Here is a 20,610-nt window from a genome sequence, read left to right on the forward strand (position 1 = left end):
ATGATGCCATCTATTTTGTGAAGTGCACCAGTCCCTCCTGCAGCAAAGCACCCCCACAACATGATGCTGCCACCCCCGTGCTTCTGGGATGGTGTTCTTCGCTTGCAAGCCTCCCCCTTTTTCCTCCAAACATAACGATGGTCATTATGGCCAAACAGTTCTATATTTTTTTCATCAGACCAGAGAACATTTCCCTAAAAACTACGATCTTTGTCCCCATGTGCAGTTGCAAACCATAGTCTGGCTTTTTTATGGCGGTTTTGGAGCAGTGGCTTCTTCCATGCTGAGCGGTCTTTCAGGTTATGTCGATATTGGACTCGTCTTACTGTGGATGTAGATACTTTTGTACCCGTTTCCCTCAGCATCTTCACAAGGTCCTTTGCTATTGTTCTGGAACTGATTTCCACTTTTCGCACCAAAGTACGTTTATCTCTAGGAGACAGAATGCATCTCCTTCCTGAGCGGTATGACAGCTGTGTGGTCCCATGGTGTTTATACTTGCGTACTATTGTTTGTACAGATGAACGAAGGGTTATACACGACGCAGGAAGGAAGGAGCAACCAGGGGCTAAGCGATATATTTGAAGCCCCATCCGAGGAGGGAACATGGAAGGGATTCTCCTCGGGCACCCCTGGTGGGGATGGGGAACAACCTCCACAACCCTCTACCGAGGTCGACCTGCCCCAAGAATTAAAGGGACAGTTCGGCACCTCTCAGCATACAGACCCAAACCTACGGGATGCCATGAGGAAGGTGAAGGTGATCGACAGGAGAAACGTTGACGGATCAGGTGAGCCCTCTCTTCCCTACTATGCAATCAGGCGAGGTCTCTTATATTGGGTCGTGCAACGAAGGGGGGAAAAACAGGAATTGCTAATGGTGCCTAGACCATACAGGGATACTGTCCTAGAGCTGGCACATTCCCACGTCCTAGGAGGACACCTGGCACGGCACAAAACTATCGACAGAATCATGCAGAGGTTCTATTGGCCCCGTGTCACCCGAGATGTGGCCAGGTATTTGAGGACGTGTGATCAATGTCAGCGTACAGCCCCACGGCCACACCTGCGTAATCCTTTGATTCCTCTCCCCATTATAGAGACCCCCTTTGAACGCATAGCTATGGACGTCGTGGGACCCCTCCCGAAATCCGCCAGAGGACACGAGTACATCCTAGTTGTCGTAGATTACGCTACCAAGTTCCCAGAGGCCATACTCCTTCATAACATTTCGTCAAAGGGAATCGCCAAGGAATTGTTGATGTTCGCTCGGATGGGCCTTCCCAAGACGATCCTAACCGATCAGGGAACCCCGTTCATGTCCCGGTTGATGAAGGACTTGTGTCGGTTATACCGGGTTCAATAGATACGCACAAGCATATTCCACCCTCAGACAGACAGTTTGTGCGAACGCCTGAACAAAACGATTAAAAGCATGTTGAGAAGAGTGGTGTCCAGAGACGGGAAAAACTGGGACGTGCTTCTCCCACACTTAATGTTTGCCCTGCGAGATGTACCCCAGGCATCCACTGGGTTCTCCCCATGTGAATTGCTCTACGGCAGGCCCTGTCGAGGGATCCTCGACTTAGCCAAGGAGACCTGGGAGGCCCAGCCAAGGAGACCTGGGAGGCCCAACCATGCCCATTCCGGTCCACAATAGAACATGTTACCCTGATGAGGGACCGCCTGTCGGCAGTGTGGCCCATAGTGAAGGAGCGTATGGAGAAGGCTCAACGGACCCACGGCCGGGCCTACGATAAGTCAGCGACACCCTATGAGTTCACCGTGGGAGAGAAAGTGATGGTGCTGTGACAGTGGAGGGGGCCCTACGAGGTAATGAAAAGGGTCTCACCGGTTGATAAAATAATTTATATGTTTAAAGATAATGATTAAATAATTCTACCCTGAAACGTAACCATTAGGGATTATAGTTTATGTAGCATGTATAAGGAATAATTAAAGTATTAAACATAAGTCCAACTAGGTTGGACTGGGAGGGAGATAAATGTGTGTGTATGTGTGTGCCGAACAAAATACAGAGAACAATTAAAACTGTGTTTGACTCGACCTGGCTAGAACTCTGAGAAACTTATGATAGGACAGGGAGTACTTCAAGGTTTCTCTAATCTCGGGGGAATGGAACGGACAGCGCTGGGTAGTGATAAACAGTGGTGAGAACTCTGGGGAGGGATACAACCCGCCTACTGTTCGTGTGTATGTATGTGCGTAGGATATCTACTGTTTGTGTGGATATATGTGCGTAAGTAAGGAGTGAACTACAAAATGGATGTCTTTGTATTATGGACTTCAGAACATTCTCTGAATAAACTGTATGAACCTTTTCCAGAAGCTGAGTCTTGACTAATTATTATTAACCCAGTGTCTCAGGGATTAGTCTAAGTTTATTGATTGTTAGTTATTATCATTGGGATTGAATAATTCTCTTGACACCGGTCAATTACCTCATCAAGCAACCTGACAGGAGGAAGAAGGTCCAACTCTATCATATAAACCTGTTGAAGAAGTACCATGGAAGGAAAAGAGGAGGCCCTACCACAGGTGCGCCGTGGCCAAACTCTCTTGCCGGAGCAGTGGAGACAGCTAGACAAGCTGATTATGCAATTCGGCAGGGTATTCTCTCCCTTCCCAGGACAAACAGATGTCCTGTTTCACCATATCCACACTGAACTTGGCAAGAAGGTGCATATCCGGCCTTACAGGATTCCTGGATTCGCTAAGAACGAGGTAAGGGAGATGCTGAGGATGAGGGTGATCGAGCCATCTACGAGTGAGTGGTCCAGTCCCATACTCCTGGTCCCCAAACCCGATGGTAGTATGAGACTCTGCAACGACTTTAGGAGGGTGAACGCCATCTCTACATTCGACGCGTATCCCATGCCCCGCGTGGATGAACTCTTGGAGCGCTTAGGAAAGGCTAAGTTCATCACCACCCTGGATTTGACGAAGGGATATTGGCAAGTGCCGGTGGCTCCGCAGGATTGCCCAAAGACTGCCTTCGCCACACCGGAGGGGCTTTTTCAGTATGTGAGGATGCCCTTCGGACTGCATGGTGCTGCGGAAACTTTCTAACGCCTCATGGATGCCTTTCTACGGCCCCATCAAGAGTATGCAGCGGCGTACTTAGACGATGTGGTCATCCACAGCGAGGACTGGGATAGTCACCTCCTGTGACTACGGGCGGTGCTCATGAGCCTGGAAGCTACAGTGTTGACGGCCAATCCAAAAAAATGCTGCCTGGGTCTGTCCGAAGCGGAATACCTGGGATACACCGTGGGGAACGGGAAAATACGTCCACAGGCAGAGAAGACCAGGGCAATTCGGGACTGGCCTTGAACCCAGACAAAGCGGGATGTTCGGGCTACTTAGGGATAACGGGATATTATTGCCGTTTCATCCCTGAATATGCAACAGAAGACGCCTTCCAGTTGCTAAAAGATAGCCTGTGCTCTGATCCCGTCCTGCAGGGTCCTGACTTCTCCCAAGAGTCCATTGTGCAGGTAGACGACTCAGATACGGGGCTCGGCGCCGTCCTAGTTCACAGAGAGGCCTATTCTCTTCATAAGTAGGAAGCTCAGTGATCGGGAACAGAGATATTCTACCGTAGAGAAAGAGGCCCTAGCCATTAAGTGGGCCCTCGATTATCTCCGGTACTACCTACTTGGACGTAGGTTTTCCCTCGTTACTGACCATGCTCCCCTCACGTGGATGGCCGGTAAGAGAAACAATAACAACAGAATGGCCAGATGGTTTCTTGCTTTACAACCGTTCTCTTTCCATGTCATCCACAGGGCAGAATCGAGGAACGGGAATGCGGACGCGCTATCCCGACGCGACCAAGACGGCGCGTCTGGCACCCGGCCCTCCGGTCCGGTCCTGAGGGGGGAGGTATGTGGAAGGACCACCAGAGGGCAGGCTGGGCTCACGGATAGTAGCCCAGCCAGGCATGTGAGTCAAGGTGATCAGAGGCAATTAAGCACAGCTGACGGTACTAATGACCTATTCTCTTTACCCTACAAGAGAGGGGAGGGAACCCGCAGTGAGGGGGGGGAAAAAAGAAAAGAGTGTTTGCTCTTCCAAAGGAGAAGAATTACCTTTCGGAAGGCAAAAAGGAGAAGAAGACAAACTACCTCTGTGGGATGGCCACCACGAGAGGGGAGCTATCCACGAACGAACCATTAAGACGGTGACAAATCCGTGATTTATGTTATAGTTTAAAGATACTCATCTTGTGTTCCTTTTTCGTGTAAAGAAGAAGATTTATGTTTTTCTTGGGAGATCATCATTGATTGTGTTGGAGTGTTTGATTTGAAAGAAATCCCTCAATAGAGAACTTTGTTCAATTAAGAAAACCTACTCCTGATTCGTTTATTCCACCTTTCCGCTTTAGAGTAACACCAAATGACTTGGTCCGCTCACAGTAAACAATTGTTGGAACAATTACTTGTGTCATGCAAAGTAGATGTCCTCACCGACTTGCCAAAACTATAGTTTGTTAACAAGAAGTTTGTGGAGTGGTTGAAAAACGAGTTTTAATGACTCCAACCTAAGTGTATGTAAACTTCCGACTTCAACTGTAACTACTGCTGTACACACCTTTTCTATTCATATAGTGTCAATGTTGTCTATACACACCATCATGTATATACACTACCGTGCAAAAGTTTGGGGACACTTAGAAATGTCCTTGTTCTTGAAAGTAAAGCAAAAACAATTGTCCATTAAAATAACATCAAATTGATCAGAAATACATTGTAGACATTGTTAATGTTGTAAATGACTATTGTAGCTGGAAACGGCTGATTATTTGTATGGACTATCTACATAGGAGTACAGAGGCCCATTATCAGCAACCATCCCTCCTGTGTTCCAATGGCACGTTGTGTTAGCTAATCCAAGTTTATAATTTTAAAAAGGCTAATTGATCATTAGAAACCCCTTTTGCAATTATGTTAGCACAGCTGAAAACTGTTGTGCTGATTGTGCTGATTAAAGTCACTTCTTCAGTGTTGACGTTGAGACTTGTGTTTTGCGGGTACTATTTAATAAAGCTGCCAGTTGAGGACTTGTGAGGTGTCTGTTTCTCAAACTAGACACTCTAATGTACTTGTCCTCTTGCTCAGTTGTGCACCGGGGCCTCCCACTCTTTCTATTCTGGTTAGAGCCAGTTTGCTCTATTCTGTGAAGGGAGTAGTACACAGCGTTGTACCAGATCTTCAGTTTCTTGGCAATTTCTCACATGGAATAGCCTTCATTTTTTAGAACAAGAATAGACTGACATGTTTCAGAAGAAAGTTCTTTGTTTCTGTCCATTTTGAGCCTGTAATCGAACCCAAACTTTTGAACGGTAGTATGTGTATGTTTATATAGGGACTGAAGCTAGAGCTGGGGCCTCTGCTGCCTCTGGATCCCTCTCACCAGGCTGGGTGTGGATGAGATGTCCAAGTATTACCTATTTCAATACAATGTGACTTCAGAGATATTGTATTACGCTTCCATGTGCTCTAGTTATCTCATGCCTAATTATGAAGATTCCCCACACAAACAATACTAATGTATAACTTAACCATGTGGTTTGCATTTTACTGATGAACCCTTTAGAGCAAAATAGAGGTAGTTTCATTGTCCAAATTCAACATAATTGGTTGGGGTGGGTTAAGATACATTTTCAGTTTTTTGTAACTGATATTCTCTCAGTAGACAATGTTTTCCGTAGATAGTGGATCATTAAGCATTTTCCATTATAGCGTGATACCATTCAATACTGGCAGCCGACTCGATAACACACAGGTAGGATGAAAGCATTTGGCTGCTTGATTAGGAAGGGACACGCACACACACACACACACACACACACACACACACACACACACACACACACACACACACACACACACACACACACACACACACACACACACACACACGCTACTGTAGTGACACTCAGTACTTTATCATAGAAAGATTAGGCTCAATGAAGGAAATTTCCTCGGATATGAAACCTCAGGCTACAGACAAGAAAACCATAGCAACAAAAGCAGTGGAAATAGACACAAACTGTAAGAACACATTGACCCTATCCAACCAGTGGAGTAGGGTGTGTAAGCCACAGATACCCTATACAATTCGATATGTAATTCTATGGTACAAGCTACAAAACATGGACCTTACACATCTGACCTATCTAAATACAGTGGTGTATTCGTACTATGTAAAAACACAATTAACATTGGATGGTCTAAATTAGAATCTAGATTACATTGTTCTGTTAATCATTGTAACCCAATGGAGGCTTTACAATGCCACTAGCCTAGGAAAAGAGGTCCATGGTTCTTCCATAGGAGAACCATGGAAGAGCAGAGGAGCTTCGCAGCACTGACTAACTGGAGGGGCAGTAGAGACTCACTTTCGGTAGAAAGATATCACCCCTCCGAAACAACGGCTGGTGTGAATGGAAGCCAAGCACACACACAGACAGACATGCACATTAAATATGACAAATTTACATATACTCAAGAAAGAGAGGGAGGGAGGAAGAGATCAAGCAAAGATGAGGTAGAATAAAAAGAAAAGACTGACAGACTTTTATGAAGATAATCTCTGAGGGATAGGATGTGGAAGAGAGAGAGAGCAACCCTACCTTACAGATGATTTAGTTCTACTGACAATCCTGATAACTGTCTAAATAATTCAATCAGTTTGTCCCTTGTAAATTAGAAAAAGAGTAAACAAAAGAGTAGGCATACAGTCATGAATGGCCTCACCTCATAAGTAAAGGGATACCATTCACTACCCTGCAGGTAAAGCACTATACATTCGTCATTGTCCCTACCTTACAGGTGAAATAGTAGTAGGAAACGTTCAGGGCCAGTAAGGCTGGTTTGGGGTAGGAATCCTGAAGAAGCCCATGTTCCTGTGTGCAGAAGAAAGTCACCACCAGCACATCCACCTGAACGAGACAGCAAATACATGCTATAGGTTAGATACTTTAGTTCATAGCAAAGTGGACTCAGAACATATCAGATACATACTGAACATATCCACACATATGTATTCAGTGTTTTACCTAGGATTTCTTTCAGCAGCGGTGGCAAAGGGAGGAGTTGGCAACACTCCACGGGATATTTTGTAATTTTTTATATAGACTGTGAGAAAGTCACTTGTGGTAACTTTTTAAAAGGACATTCTACTGCAAAATACATGAAAAATAAATTATGTTGACGCCATCTGAAATATAACTGATGCACGCACGCCTCTGCACTGATCTTATTAAAGTGTAAAACTTCTGATAACCAACTTTCTTACTGTGATCATAACTTTGACTTTATAGCACTCCCAGAAGGCATGGATAAAAGAGTCATTGTTTTACACAATGTCTCTGCCATTGTGCTGTAGAATTTGTGAACGTTGTCTCATGTAATAAATTCTGTGCATACATTTTTACTGAATTAAGTGTACATTTCCATAATTTTGTTAGTTATGCTCCAACCCTCCCTCCATCTTGTACCAATATCAGTTCTTTTTAGGTCCTGGTTCGAATAGGTTACGTTCCCTCAACATTGCTTTTATGTCCAAAAGATTGCAGATCGAAATTTTGTGAAATCAAATCAAATGCGCCGAATACAACAAGTGTAGACCTTACCGTCAAATGCTGATTTACAAGCCATTATGTAACCTTTATTTAACTAGGCAAGTCAGTTATAAAGAACCATAGTCTCTGTGCCCAAGAACACAAAGGCAACATGCCTAAATGACTACAGACCAGTAACACTCACGTCCGTAGCCATGAAGTGCTTTGAAAGGCTGGTTATGGCTCACATTAACACCATTATCGCAGAAACCCTAGACCCACTCTAATTTGCATACCGCCCAAACAGATCCAAAGATGATGCAATCTCTATTGCACTCCACACTGCCCTCTCCCACCTGGACAAAAGGAACACTTATGTGAGAATGCTATTCATTGACTACAGCTCAGCGTTCAACACCATAGCACCCTCAAAGCTCATCACTAAGCTAAGAATCCTGGGACTAAACACCTTCCTCTGCAACTGGATCCTGGACTTCCTGACGGGCCGCCCCCAGGTGGTGAGGGTAGGTAGCAACACATCCGCCACGCTGATCCTCAACACTGGAGCACCTCAGGGGTACGAGCTCAGTCCCCGCCTGTACTCCCTGTTCACCAACAACTGCGTGGCCTGGCACGACTCCAACACCATCATTAAGTTTGCAGACGACACACCAGTGGTAGGCCTGATCACCGACAACGGCGAGACAGCCTATAGAGAGGAGGTCAGAGACCTAGCCAGGTGGTGCCAGAATAACAACCTATCCCTCAACATAAGCAAGACAAAGTAGATGATTGTGGACTACAGGAAAAGGAGGACCGAGCACGCCCCCATTCTCATCGACAGGGCTGTAGTGGAGCTGGTTGAGAGCTTCAAGTTCCTTGGTGTCCACATCACCAACAAACTAGAATGGTCCAAACATACCAAGACAGTCGTGAGGAGGGCACGACAAAGCCTATTCCCTCTCAGGAAACTAAAAAGATTTGGCATGAGTCCTCAGATCCTCAAAAGGTTCTACAGCTGCAACATTGAAAGCATCCTGACTGGTTGCATCACTGCCTGGTACAGCAACTGCATGGCCTCCGACCACAAGGCACTAAAGAGGGAAGTGCGTATGGCCCAGTACATCACTGGGGCTAAGCTGCCTGCCATCCAGGACCTCTACATTAGGCGGTGTCAGAGGAAGGCCCTAAACATTGTCAAAGACCCCAGCCACCCCAATCATAGACTGTTCTCTCTACTACCGCATGGCAAGCGGTACCGGAGCGCCAAGTCTAGGACCAAAAGGCTTGTTTAAAGGTCTTACTCACATCGGCTACAAAGAGCGTGATCACACAGTCGTCCGGAACAGCTGATGCTCTCATGCCTGCTTCAGTGTTGCTTACCTCAAAGCGCGCATAGAAGAAATGTAGCTTGTCTGGTAGGCTCGTGTCACAGAGCAGCTGTAATTCCCTTTGCAATCCGTAATAGTTTGCAAGCCCTGCCACATCCGACAAGCGTTGGAGCCGGTGTAGTAGAATTCAATCTTAGTCCTGTATTGGCGCTTTGCCTGTTTGATGGAGGGCATAGCGGGATTTGTTATAAGCGTCCGGGTTAGAGTCCTGCTCCTTGAAAGCGGCAGCTCTACCCTTTAGCTCAGTGTGGATGTTGCCTCTAATCCATGTCTTCTGGTATGTACGTACGGACACTGTGAGGACGACATCATCAATGTACTTATTGATGAAGCCAGTGACTGAAGAATCCCGGAACATATTCCAGTCTGTGCTAGCAAAACAGTCCTGTAGCTTAGCATCTACGTTATCTGACCACTTCTGTATTGAGCGAATCACTGGTACTTCCTGCTTTAGTTTTTGCTTGTAAGCAGCAATCAGGATAGAGTTATGGTCAGATGGAGGGTGAGGGAGAGCTTTTTACGCATCTCTATGTGTTGAGTAAAGGTGGTCCAGAGTTTTTTTTCTTCCTCTGGTTGCACATGTAACATGCTGGTAGAAATGAGGTAAAACAGATTTAAGTTTCCTGAATTAAAGTCCCTGGCCACTAGGCTCGCCGCCTCTGGATGAGCATTTTCTTGTTTGCTTATGGTCTTAGGTCTTAGTAACAGCATTGGTTTGTGGTGGTAAATAGACAGCTACAAAAAATATAGATGAAAACTCTCTTGGTAAATAGTCTACAGCTTATCATGAGATACTCTACCTCAGACGAGCAAAACCTTGAGACTTCCTTAATATTTGATTTTGTGCACCAGCTGTTATTGACAAATAGACACAGACTGCCACCCCTTCTCTTACCGGAAGCAGCTGTTCGATCTTGCCGATGCACGGAAAACCCAGCCAGCTGTATGTTATCCATGTCTTCGTTCAGCCACGACTCGGTGAAACATAAGATATAACAGTTTTTAGCGTCAGTTGGTAGGATAGTCTTCATCAGAGCTCATCTGGTTTATTATCCAATGATTGCATGTTGGCTAATAGTACGCAAGGTAGTGGCGGGTTACCCACTCACCGTCGGATTCTTCCAAGGCACCCCAACCTATGTCCCCTACATCTCCATCTCTTTTTCATCCAAATGATGGGGATTTGGGCCTTGTCCGGTGTCTGAAGTAAATCCTTTGTGTTCGACTCGGTAAAGAATCTTCGTCCAGTACGAGGTGAGTGATCGCTGTTCTGATATCCAGAAGCTATTTTCGGTCACAAGTGACAGTGGCAGAAACATTATGTACAAAATAAGTTACAAATAACGCAACAACAAAAAAACACACACAATTGTTATTGTTATTTTACTGCTGCTCCTTAACTACTTTTTACGAATAAGAAATGAAAGTATTTTTTAAACTGCCTTAGGGGCTTGTATGTAAGCATTTCCCTGTAAGGTCTATCTATACCTGTTGTATTCGGCGTATGTGACTAATAAAATGTGATTTGAACTGTAAAGTTTGTTGGACGTATAATATTCATGGGCGGTTTTTAATTGTTCGGGCTAGGCCCCTTAGTTCCAGTGAAGGTACATCTTAACACTACAGCATACAATGACATTCTAGACGATTCTGTGCTTCCAACTTTGTGGCAACAGTTTGGGGAAGGTCCTTTCCTGTTTCAGCATGACAATGCCCCCATGCACAAAGCGAGGTCCATACAGAAATGGTTTGTTGAGATCGGTGTGGAAGAACTTGACTGACCTGCACAGAGCCCTGACCTCAACCCCATCGAACACTTTTGGGATGAATTGGAACGCCGACTGCGAGCCAGGCCTCACCGACCAACATCAGTGCCCAACCTCACTAATGCTCTTGTGGCTGAATGGAAGCAAGTCCCCACAGCAATGTTCCAACATCTAGTGGAAACCTTCCCAGAAGAGTGGAGGCTGTTATAGCAGCAAAGGGGGGGGGGGGGGGGGGGGGGGGGGCAACTCCATACTAATGCCCATGATTTTGGAATGAGATGTTCGATGAGCAGGTATTCACATACTTTTGGTCAAACACATTAAAACCACTGGATGCTATTTACCATTGTGCACTCAGGTTTATCACGGTTGATAGTTACAAAACTCATCACTGTATCCTTTATCAACATGTGGGTTGGGCCTCTCTATCTGTGAGGCGAGAGCAACATGCTCTCTTGTTTATTTATAAAGCACTTCTTTTAAAACTACCTCAACATATACCATAATTAATTTCCACTAGATATATTAATTTTAAAACCAGATCACAGATGTGGATTACATTAGACTACTGCGGTCTCCACAGAGTTGGGTAGGACTGCCTTTAGTTCCTTTGCACCTTATTTATGGAACAAACTGCAGATCGAACTTAAGTTAGACACTCTGGTGTCCCTTGCCCATTTCAAAAATGTTATGGAGGATCAATATGATGTTGTCTGTGATTGTTTCTGTTGAATAGTGTCTTTGTTTTGTATGTTTGAAATGTTCTTGTCTGTATGCCTAAAACTGTACATGTCAACATGTTTACACAGGGCACAGCCGTAAAAGAGATCCAGGTCTCAGTCTGTTTTCCCCGGTTTCTGCTCAGGCTATGGATGTGTCACTCCAACCTTGAAGGTCCTAAATGATGTCACCATTGCCCTTGATTCTAAGCAATGTTGTGCTGCTACTTTTATTGACTTGGCCATTCCATTCTTGTGGGCCGGCTAAGGAGTATTGGTGTCTTTGAGGGGTCTTTGGCCTGGTTTGCTAACTACCTCTCTCAAAGAGTGCAGTGTATTAAGTCACCTCATATAAGTACTTGGGAGTATGGCTTGATGGTACACTGTCCTTCACTCAGCACAAATCAAATCTTCAGGCTAAGGTTAAATCTAGACTTGGTTTCCTCTATCGTAGATAACCATCCTACCCATGCTAGACTACGGAGACATCATTTATAGATCGGCAGGGACGGGTGCTCTCGAGCAGCTAGATGTTCTTTACCATTCGGCCAATCAGATTTGCCACCAAAGCTCCTTATAGGACACATCACTGCACTCTATACTACTCTGAAAACTGGTCATCTCTGTATACCCATCGCAAGACCAACTGGTTGATGCTTATTTATAAAACCCTCTTAGGCCTCACTCTAGACCTCACCCTATCTGAGATACTTACTGCAGCCCTCATCCTCCACATACAACAACCGTTCTGCCAGTCACATTCTGTTAACTGTTGGGGCTAGGGGGCAGTATTTGCACGGCCGTATAAAAAACGTACCCGATTTAAACTGGTTACTACTCTTGCCCAGAAACGAGAATATGCATATAATTAGTAGATTTGGATAGAAAACACTCTAAAAAGTTTCTAAAACTGTTTGAATGGTGTCTGTGAGTATAACAGAACTCATATGGCAGGCCAAAACCAGAGAAGATTCCATACAGGAAGTGCCCTGTCTGACAATTTGTTATCCTTCTGTTGCATCTCTATCGAAAATACAGCATCTCTGCTGTAACGTGACATTTTCTAAGGCTTCCATTGGCTCTCAGAAGGCGCCAGAAAGTGGAATGAGATGTCTGCAGTCTCTGGGCGAAGTACAGCAGCTCTGTTTGTTACTGGTCAGGCTGGGGACAATGACACTGGAGATGCGCGTTCATGAGAATTCTCAATTTTTTCTTTCAGCCTTTGAATGAATTCAACGTCGCCCAGTTGGAATATTATTGCTATTTTACGAGAAAAATTGCATAAAAATTGATTTTAAACAGCGTTTGACATGCTTCGAAGTACGGTAATGGAATATTTTGAAATTTTTCATCACGAAAAGCGCTCGCGCGTCACCCTTTGGATAGTTACCTGAACGCATGAACAAAACGGCGGTATTTGGATATAACTATGGATTATTTGGAACCAAAGCAACATTTGTTGTTGAAGTAGAAGTCATGGGAGTGCATTCTGACGAAGAACAGCAAAGGTAATCCAATTTTTCTTATAGTACATCTGAGTTTGGTGAAGGCCAAACTTGGTGGGTGTCAAATTAGCTAGCCGTGATGGCCGGGCTATGTACTCAGAATATTGCAAAATGTGCTTTCGCCGAAAAGCTATTTTAAAATCTGACACCGCGATTGCATAAAGGATTTCTGTATCTATAATTCTTAAAATAATTGTTATGTATTTTGTGAACGTTAATCGTGAGTAATTTAGTAAATTCACCGGAAGTTTGCGGTGGGTATGCTAGTTCTGAACATCACATGCTAATGTAAAAAGCTGGTTTTTGATATAAATATGAACTTGATTGAACAAAACATGCATGTATTGTATAACATAATGTCCTAGGAGTGTCATCTGATGAAGATCATCAAAGGTTAGTGCTGCATTTAGCTGTGGTTTTGGTTTTTGTGACATATATGCTTGCTTTGAAAATGGCTGTGTGATTATTTTTGGCAGGGTACTCTCCTGACATAAAGCCTTTTTGAAATCGGACAATGTGGTTAGATTAACGAGAGTCTTGTCTTTAAAATGGTGTAAAATAGTCATATGTTTGAGAAATTGAAGTTATAGCATTTATGAGGTATTTGTATTTCGCGCCACGTGATTCCACTGGCTGTTGACTAGGTGGGACGCAAGAGTCCCAGCTAGCCCAGGGAAGTTAAAAGCTTCAAGTCTTATTCATCTAACTGCATTGTCCGATTTACAATAGGCATAACAGCAAAAGCATGCAATGCGATTGTTTGAGGAGGTTAAAGGTCCCCAAAGCACACACATCACTGGGTTGCTCCTTTTGTCAGTTTGCTGCAGCTAGCGACTGGAACGAGCTTCAAAAAACACTCAAACAGGACCGTTTTATCTCCATCTCTTCATTCAAAGACTCAATCATGGACACTCTTACTGACAGTTGTGGCTGCTTCGTGTGATGTATTGTTGTCTCTACCTTCTTGTTCTTTGTGCTGTTGTCTGTGCCCAATAATGTTTGGACCATGTTTTGTGCTGCTACCATGTTGTGCTGCTGCCATGTTGTGTTGCTACCATGTTGTTGTCAAGTGATGTTACTACCATGTGTTGTCATGTGTTGCTGCCATGCTGCTGCCAACATACAGACTCAAATCTCTGGCCACTTAAATAAACAGACTTAATAAAGGTATCACCAGTCTCTTTAAATAACGCCACTTTAATGTTCACATATCCTACATTACTCATCTCATATCTATATACTGCATTCTACACCATCTACTGCATCTTGCTTATGCCGCACGCCATCGCTCATCCATATATTTATATGTACATATTCTTATTCATCCCTTTACATTTGTGTGTATTTGTGTGTATAAGGTAGTTGTTGTGAATTTTTTAGATTACTTGTTAGATTTTACTGCATAGTCGGAACTAGAAGCACAAGCATTTCACTACACTCGCATTAACATCTGCTAACCATGTGTATGTGACCAATACAATTTGATTTGATTTGCTATGTTGTGGTCTTAGGTCTCTCTTTATGTGGTGTTGTGATGTCTCTCTTGTCGTGATGTGTGTTTTGTGATATAATTGTATTTTATTTTTTATCCCAGCCCCGGTCCCCACAAGAGGCCTTTTCCTTTTGGTAGGCCGTCATTGTAAATACGATTTTTTTCTTAACTGACTGGCCTAGTTAAATAAAGGTAAAATAAATTTTTTAAATAAACCCGGAATCTTTAAGAAATTCCACTATGCCCTTCGATGAACCATCAAACAGGCAAAGCGTCAATACAGGACTAAGATTGAATCGTACTACACCGGCTCCGATAAAAAATACAAATAAATGCATCTACACTGATGGAAGTGGATTTAACAGGTGAAATCAATAAGGGATCATATCGTTCACCTGGATTCAGCTGGTCAGTCTATGTCATGTTAAGAGAAGGTGTTCTTAATGTTTTGTATGTTATAATGTATGTTACATTTTTGTGTGGTGGTAACTAGTAAAATGAAGCAACCCTTACTCTGGGGAGAATCAGAGTCGACCAGTATCGTCTCACACACAAACAGACGAGGCTAGCTCTCGTCCAAAAAGTGAAACACAGGACATCTCTCGCTCAGCTCTGTCAGTGGCCGTCTGGAACAAACACATACATAGTCAGAAAAAATACACAGTCAAAAGAACACACACAGTCAAAAGAATATATATATATACACACACACACACACACACACACACACACCTTTCTGTGTCGTCGGCCTGTGAGATGCCAATAGGTGGTCTGCCAGTGAAGAAGTCAAAGTGTCCATCTCCACATTATAGAAGCACATTTTGTGGTCAGGTCTCCCATTCACCTTAGATGGAGAAATAAATCAGCAACAAGACAATTAACTACTTATAGTTATATATAATAATAGAATTATAATTGACTTGGAACTATAGCAATTCAAATCACTTAATTTCAAATCCCAAGACCAAGGTCTATCTATGATATCCTTCAAGAATAAAGCCAAGGTTCTGTGTCTCTGAGTGTCCACTCACCTGAGTGACCAGGATGTTGACTTGGTTGCCATTACACTTGACTGATCTCAGGGATACTAGATTAGGGATCAGGTCCACCAGGTGCTTAGCACTGCAGTGAGCCTTGGCTTCTCTATCTATCTATATATACACTGCTCAAAAAAATAAAGGGAACACTTAAACAACACAATGTAACTCCAAGTCAATCACACTTCTGTGAAACCAAACTGTCCACTTAGGAAACAACACTGATTGACAATAAATTTCACATGTTGTTGTGCAAATGGAATAGACAACAGGTGGAAATTATAGCCAATTAGCAAGACACCCCCAATAAAGGAGTGGTTCTGCAGGTGGTGACCACAGACCACTTCTCAATTCCTATGCTTCCTGGCTGATGTTTTGGTCACTTTTGAATGCTGGCGGTGCTTTCACTCTAGTGGTAGCATGAGACGGAGTCTACAACCCACACAAGTGGCTCAGGTAGTGCAGCTCATCCAGGATGGCACATCAATGCGAGCTGTGGCAAGAAGGTTTGCTGTGTCTGTCAGCGTAGTGTCCAGAGCATGGAGGCGCTACCAGGAGACAGGCCAGTACATCAGGAGACGTGGAGGAGGACGTAGGAGGGCAACAACCCAGCAGCAGGACCGCTACCTCCGCCTTTGTGCAAGGAGGAGCAGGAGGAGCACTGCCAGAGCCCTGCAAAATGACCTCCAGCAGGCCACAAATGTGGTCTGCTCAAACGGTCAGAAACAGACTCCATGAGGGTGGTATGAGGGCCCGACGTCCACAGGTGGGGATTGTGCTTACAGCCCAACACCGTGCAGGACGTTTGGCATTTGCCAGAGAACACCAAGATTGGCAAATTCGCCACTGGCGCCCTGTGCTCTTCACAGATGAAAGCAGGTTCACACTGAGCACATGTGACAGACGTGACAGAGTCTGGAGACGCCGTGGAGAACGTTCTGCTGTCTGCAACATCCTCCAGCATGACCGGTTTGGTGGTGACTCAGTCATGGTGTGGGGTGGCATTTCTTTGGGGGGCCGCACAGCCCTCCATGTGCTTGCCAGAGGTAGCCTGACTGCCATTAGGTACCGAGATGAGATCCTCAGACCCCTTGTGAGACCATATGCTGGTGCGGTTGGCCCTGGGTTCCTCCTAATGCAAGACAATGCTAGACCTCATGTGGCTGGAGTGTGTCAGCAGTTCCTGCAAGAGGAAGGCATTGATGCTATGGACTGGCCTGCCCGTTCCCCAGACCTGAATCCAATTGAGCACATCTGGGACATCATGTCTCGCTCCATCCACCAACACCACGTTGCACCACAGACTGTCCAGGAGTTGGCGGATGCTTTAGTCCATGTCTGGGAGGAGATCCCTCAGGAGACCATCCGCCACCTCATCAGGAGCATGCCCAGGCATTGTAGGGAGGTCATACAGGCACGTGGAGGTCACACACACTACTGAGCCTCATTTCGACTTGTTTTAAGGACATTACATCAAAGTTGGATCAGCCTGTAGTGTGGTTTTCCACTTTAATTTTGAGTGACTCCAAATCCAGACCTCCATGGGTTGATAAATTGAATTTCCATTGATTATTTTTGTGTGATTTTGTTGTCAGCACATTCAACTATGTAAAGAAAAAAGTATTTAATAAGATTATTTCATTCATTCAGATCTAGGATGTGTTATTTTAGTGTTCCCTTAATTTTTTTGAGCAGTATATATATATACATACATACATATATACATACATATATATACACATACATATATATACACATACATACATACATACATACATACATACATACATACATACATACATACATACATACATACATACATACATACATACATACATATATATATACACACACACACACACACACACACACACACACACACAGACTGAGCGGTACAGGGTTGCCCTCCGCCTCAGAGAAGGCTAGCATCTGCTTCACTGTGCCCTGAGAGACAGAGCAAGATAGATACACATTGCTTATCTATAATATAGGCTACAGACAACAGCAAAAAACAACATCAAAACAAAATCAACTGAAATAGATTTGACGTGAGTTTTGAAGCCATATGAGGCAGTATGCATGTGTATGTGTGTCCGCATGTATGTATTCCCACGTGCATGCGTGACTGTGTGTGTGTGTGTGAGTGTGTATCAAGTGTGAACAGAAAAGGGTTAGAAGGGAGGGAATATGGATAGGCAGAGGGTTTCAGATAGGGGACTGACCTGTGGTGTGTGGACCTGGACCCTATTGGGCTCCACAGTGTAGATATTCACAGCACAGCTAAGACCTGGGACTCACACGGGAAATATCCTGGGGACGAGCAGGAGGAGGATTCACACAGGGCTTAATAACACTGTCTTAACACAATGTTTATGATAGTGTTATGCAGTGCCATGCTGGTGTTGTGCACTGGTATAGAAACTTGTATTTAAAGGTAGAAATTCAACAACAAACGTCATTGCTTGCCTCATTGCTCAAGTGGTTTGCAGGTGATTTCCCTTTTTCTAAAGGTTGTCAATAAGTTAGGATCTTCTTTTTCATCGTGCTCAACACTCTGTCTGTCCTATGCAACCATTTGCAATGCATCAGTACAACAATGTTATCATCACTGGTCAAAGTGATCACACCAACGCACTGCACTCTCTCTTCTTAACTTTCCCCGACATGTTGTTTGGCCTACTATGCTGTATTTTACATTCAGAAAGTAACAAAACCATGCCTGTTTCTCCTCAAACAGGCCTATTATAAAAATAAATGTCTAACAAGCTATAGTAGCCTATAGCTTTTCCTAGAACTCGACTAGAAGAGGAATAGTGTAGGCTTGTGTAGTCTATAGCCTACTAGGCACAGGAACAGCTGAAAGAGAGAGGCTAGAGATGTGCAGCCAAAGTAAGAAGTGAGTACACAATTATTGTGTAGGCTGTAAACTGCAGCGAATAACTGCAAAAACGCCCTGAGCTCTGAAAGCATGTTTCATTCCAAAATAACTGCCTCGGCTTGATTATGCAACCATTTGGATCAGTTATGGGTCTATTCTCAACAGTTTAAAAGGTCCAGAAAGGTACATTAACAGGCCACTCATATGGTGTTTTTTGTCAGAAAACTGTACCATATGAAGATATGGGCATCTTCTAATACTGAGATGCACTGTCTGTTGTGGATCATTAGTCTCCCAAGTCGTCCTATAATTAATGTGGCCACCAATATGCTCACATGCCCAGTAATTCAGGAAAGCTCACTGTGTGCTTTGCCCCATCTCCTCTCCCTCCGGGCGACTATTCCTCACATACCTAGAACGCTTCAATAGAACGGGTTGTTGTATCGTTGGGGGGCAAATCGCTCTGAAAGTGATCCCAACGATAGCTATCGTTATATTCTCCATAGTTTTTTTAGTTATCGTTGTAGTGTATACGCTGCTGTTCACTTGAATTAGAACAACTTCTACTTTCTTATCAATATACTTATTGTTATAGTTATCGTCTCAACACACCTCACATACTCATACCTGCTTGTGTGAGATGGACACAGTTCAAGTGTCATATATTGAGCAGAAACAGATTCCTCGATAGCCTCCCTGGCTGGTTACCTTGGTGACGGGACAAATTTATGGGCTGGTTACCTAGTGTAACGAGACACATTTTGGGGTTGGCTATCTTGGTTATGCAGACACCCTTGATGTGAATGTCTGAGCACAGGGTGAGATGGGAGTTGGTGCTGAACATGGTGAGGCTGAGCTGAGAGGGGGTCTGCTGCACAGCTGCCACCTGCTGGCCGAGGTGGGCCGACATGACGTGCTCACAGAGGATCAGCACTTTGATCACACTGTTGGCCGCCAGCAGGCTCAGGTTGGAGACCCACTGGAAATGCACACAAGACAATTGTAATCAATCAGACAACACATTATCGTAAAACTTAAACAACATAGTCACTAATATAACTGCACTGTCTATGAGAATGGTGATAGTTTTGTGATCACAATCGGTGAAATCAAATGTTTTAGGCCAGGTGTGACAAATTAAAAAAACACATTGTAAATGAATTGTGATAGGATCTGTCTAAACAAGGTGATGGATGAGGATATAATACACTGTCTCTGTTGTGGCCAAGTGTCAATACAGTATAATGTAGTGTAACACGGTTATATTGGTGATTCACCTTGTCACTTTATTGTTAAGCCAATGGGTTTTTGGTTTTAGTTTTGTCTTGCCTTCACCTACTCAACATGGCTTCTTATTGGCTGGTTTGCGTGGCTTGCTTACGAGGATGTTTAAGTTAGAATCATCCCAGTGAACAAGCACCAAACCAGAGTGCATGAGTGCAGAGATGGATGGTGAGCCGTGCATTGCATGACGTGCAATTTTGTGCTGTTTCTATCAGAATAAATTTCCATGACTGGTGCTACAAATTGGAGTCCGTGTCGATGACTGTACACAATGCAAGAAGAGTACTGTTACAGTAGCACTGCAGTAAAGTGGTGTACCTGGATCTGGGTGACAATGCCCTCGATCTCCATGGGTGTCTGTAGTTTCCACTGGGCCCGGGCCTTCTATCCTGGTGTTCGGCTGGCTCATCCTCCACAGAGCTGTTGGTGCCTGCAGCTAGGATCTCTGAGAAGATGCAGGGGGTGTTAGGCAAGGGAGAACGACTATATGGCTGTGATGTTAAATGGATAACCATGACATTGATGGTTTTGGATGAAAACCATCATGAAAATAAAAACCTTCAAAAGCATTTTTTATTTTTTATAAAATGTTTTATCTACTTAATTTTAATAGCGGGAGTGTTAACTATTTATTATATGGTATTGTTTTGCTAACTTAATCTGTCTATTAAACTGTAATCCGTTATATGTGTGGATAGGAGATAATCTTTGAAGGCAAATTCAGTTAATTGATGAGGGGATGGGGTGAAAAGTGGGGACCGGGGGTACCTATAGATCCGATAGCCCTTCACCTCTGGCCTTTTTTATTATTACAGTAGATTGGAGGAATGAGGTGAAAAAGATGGCTTTTTTGGGCACATTTCAGTTTCAAGCCTAACGACAATGGAGAACCAGATGACTTGGACCAGCCTGTTTGCAGAATGTGCACAAAAAACATAGGCTACCTACTA

General features: G+C 44.0%; 1 protein-coding gene across 1 annotated transcript in view; it reads right to left on the reverse strand.

Moving 5' to 3' along the window:
* LOC123723761 (uncharacterized) overlaps nucleotides 1-20,610 on the reverse strand; it is a 42,555-nt gene that overhangs the window by 19,505 nt on the left and 2,440 nt on the right. Inside the window, exons 2-7 of the mRNA XM_082965550.1 lie at nucleotides 19,979-20,105; nucleotides 19,004-19,355; nucleotides 15,493-17,808; nucleotides 15,194-15,305; nucleotides 14,975-15,087; nucleotides 6,851-6,967 (exon numbers count right to left, since the gene is read on the reverse strand). Coding sequence (XP_082821676.1) covers nucleotides 19,340-19,355; nucleotides 19,979-20,105 — 143 coding nt within the window. The 3' untranslated portion in view covers nucleotides 6,851-6,967; nucleotides 14,975-15,087; nucleotides 15,194-15,305; nucleotides 15,493-17,808; nucleotides 19,004-19,339. The remainder of the gene's footprint in view (nucleotides 1-6,850; nucleotides 6,968-14,974; nucleotides 15,088-15,193; nucleotides 15,306-15,492; nucleotides 17,809-19,003; nucleotides 19,356-19,978; nucleotides 20,106-20,610) is intronic.

The sequence above is a fragment of the Salmo salar genome, chromosome 19, assembly GCF_965601325.2.
Source record: "Salmo salar chromosome 19, fSalSal1, whole genome shotgun sequence".
In the NCBI taxonomy this organism is placed as follows: domain Eukaryota; kingdom Metazoa; phylum Chordata; class Actinopteri; order Salmoniformes; family Salmonidae; genus Salmo; species Salmo salar.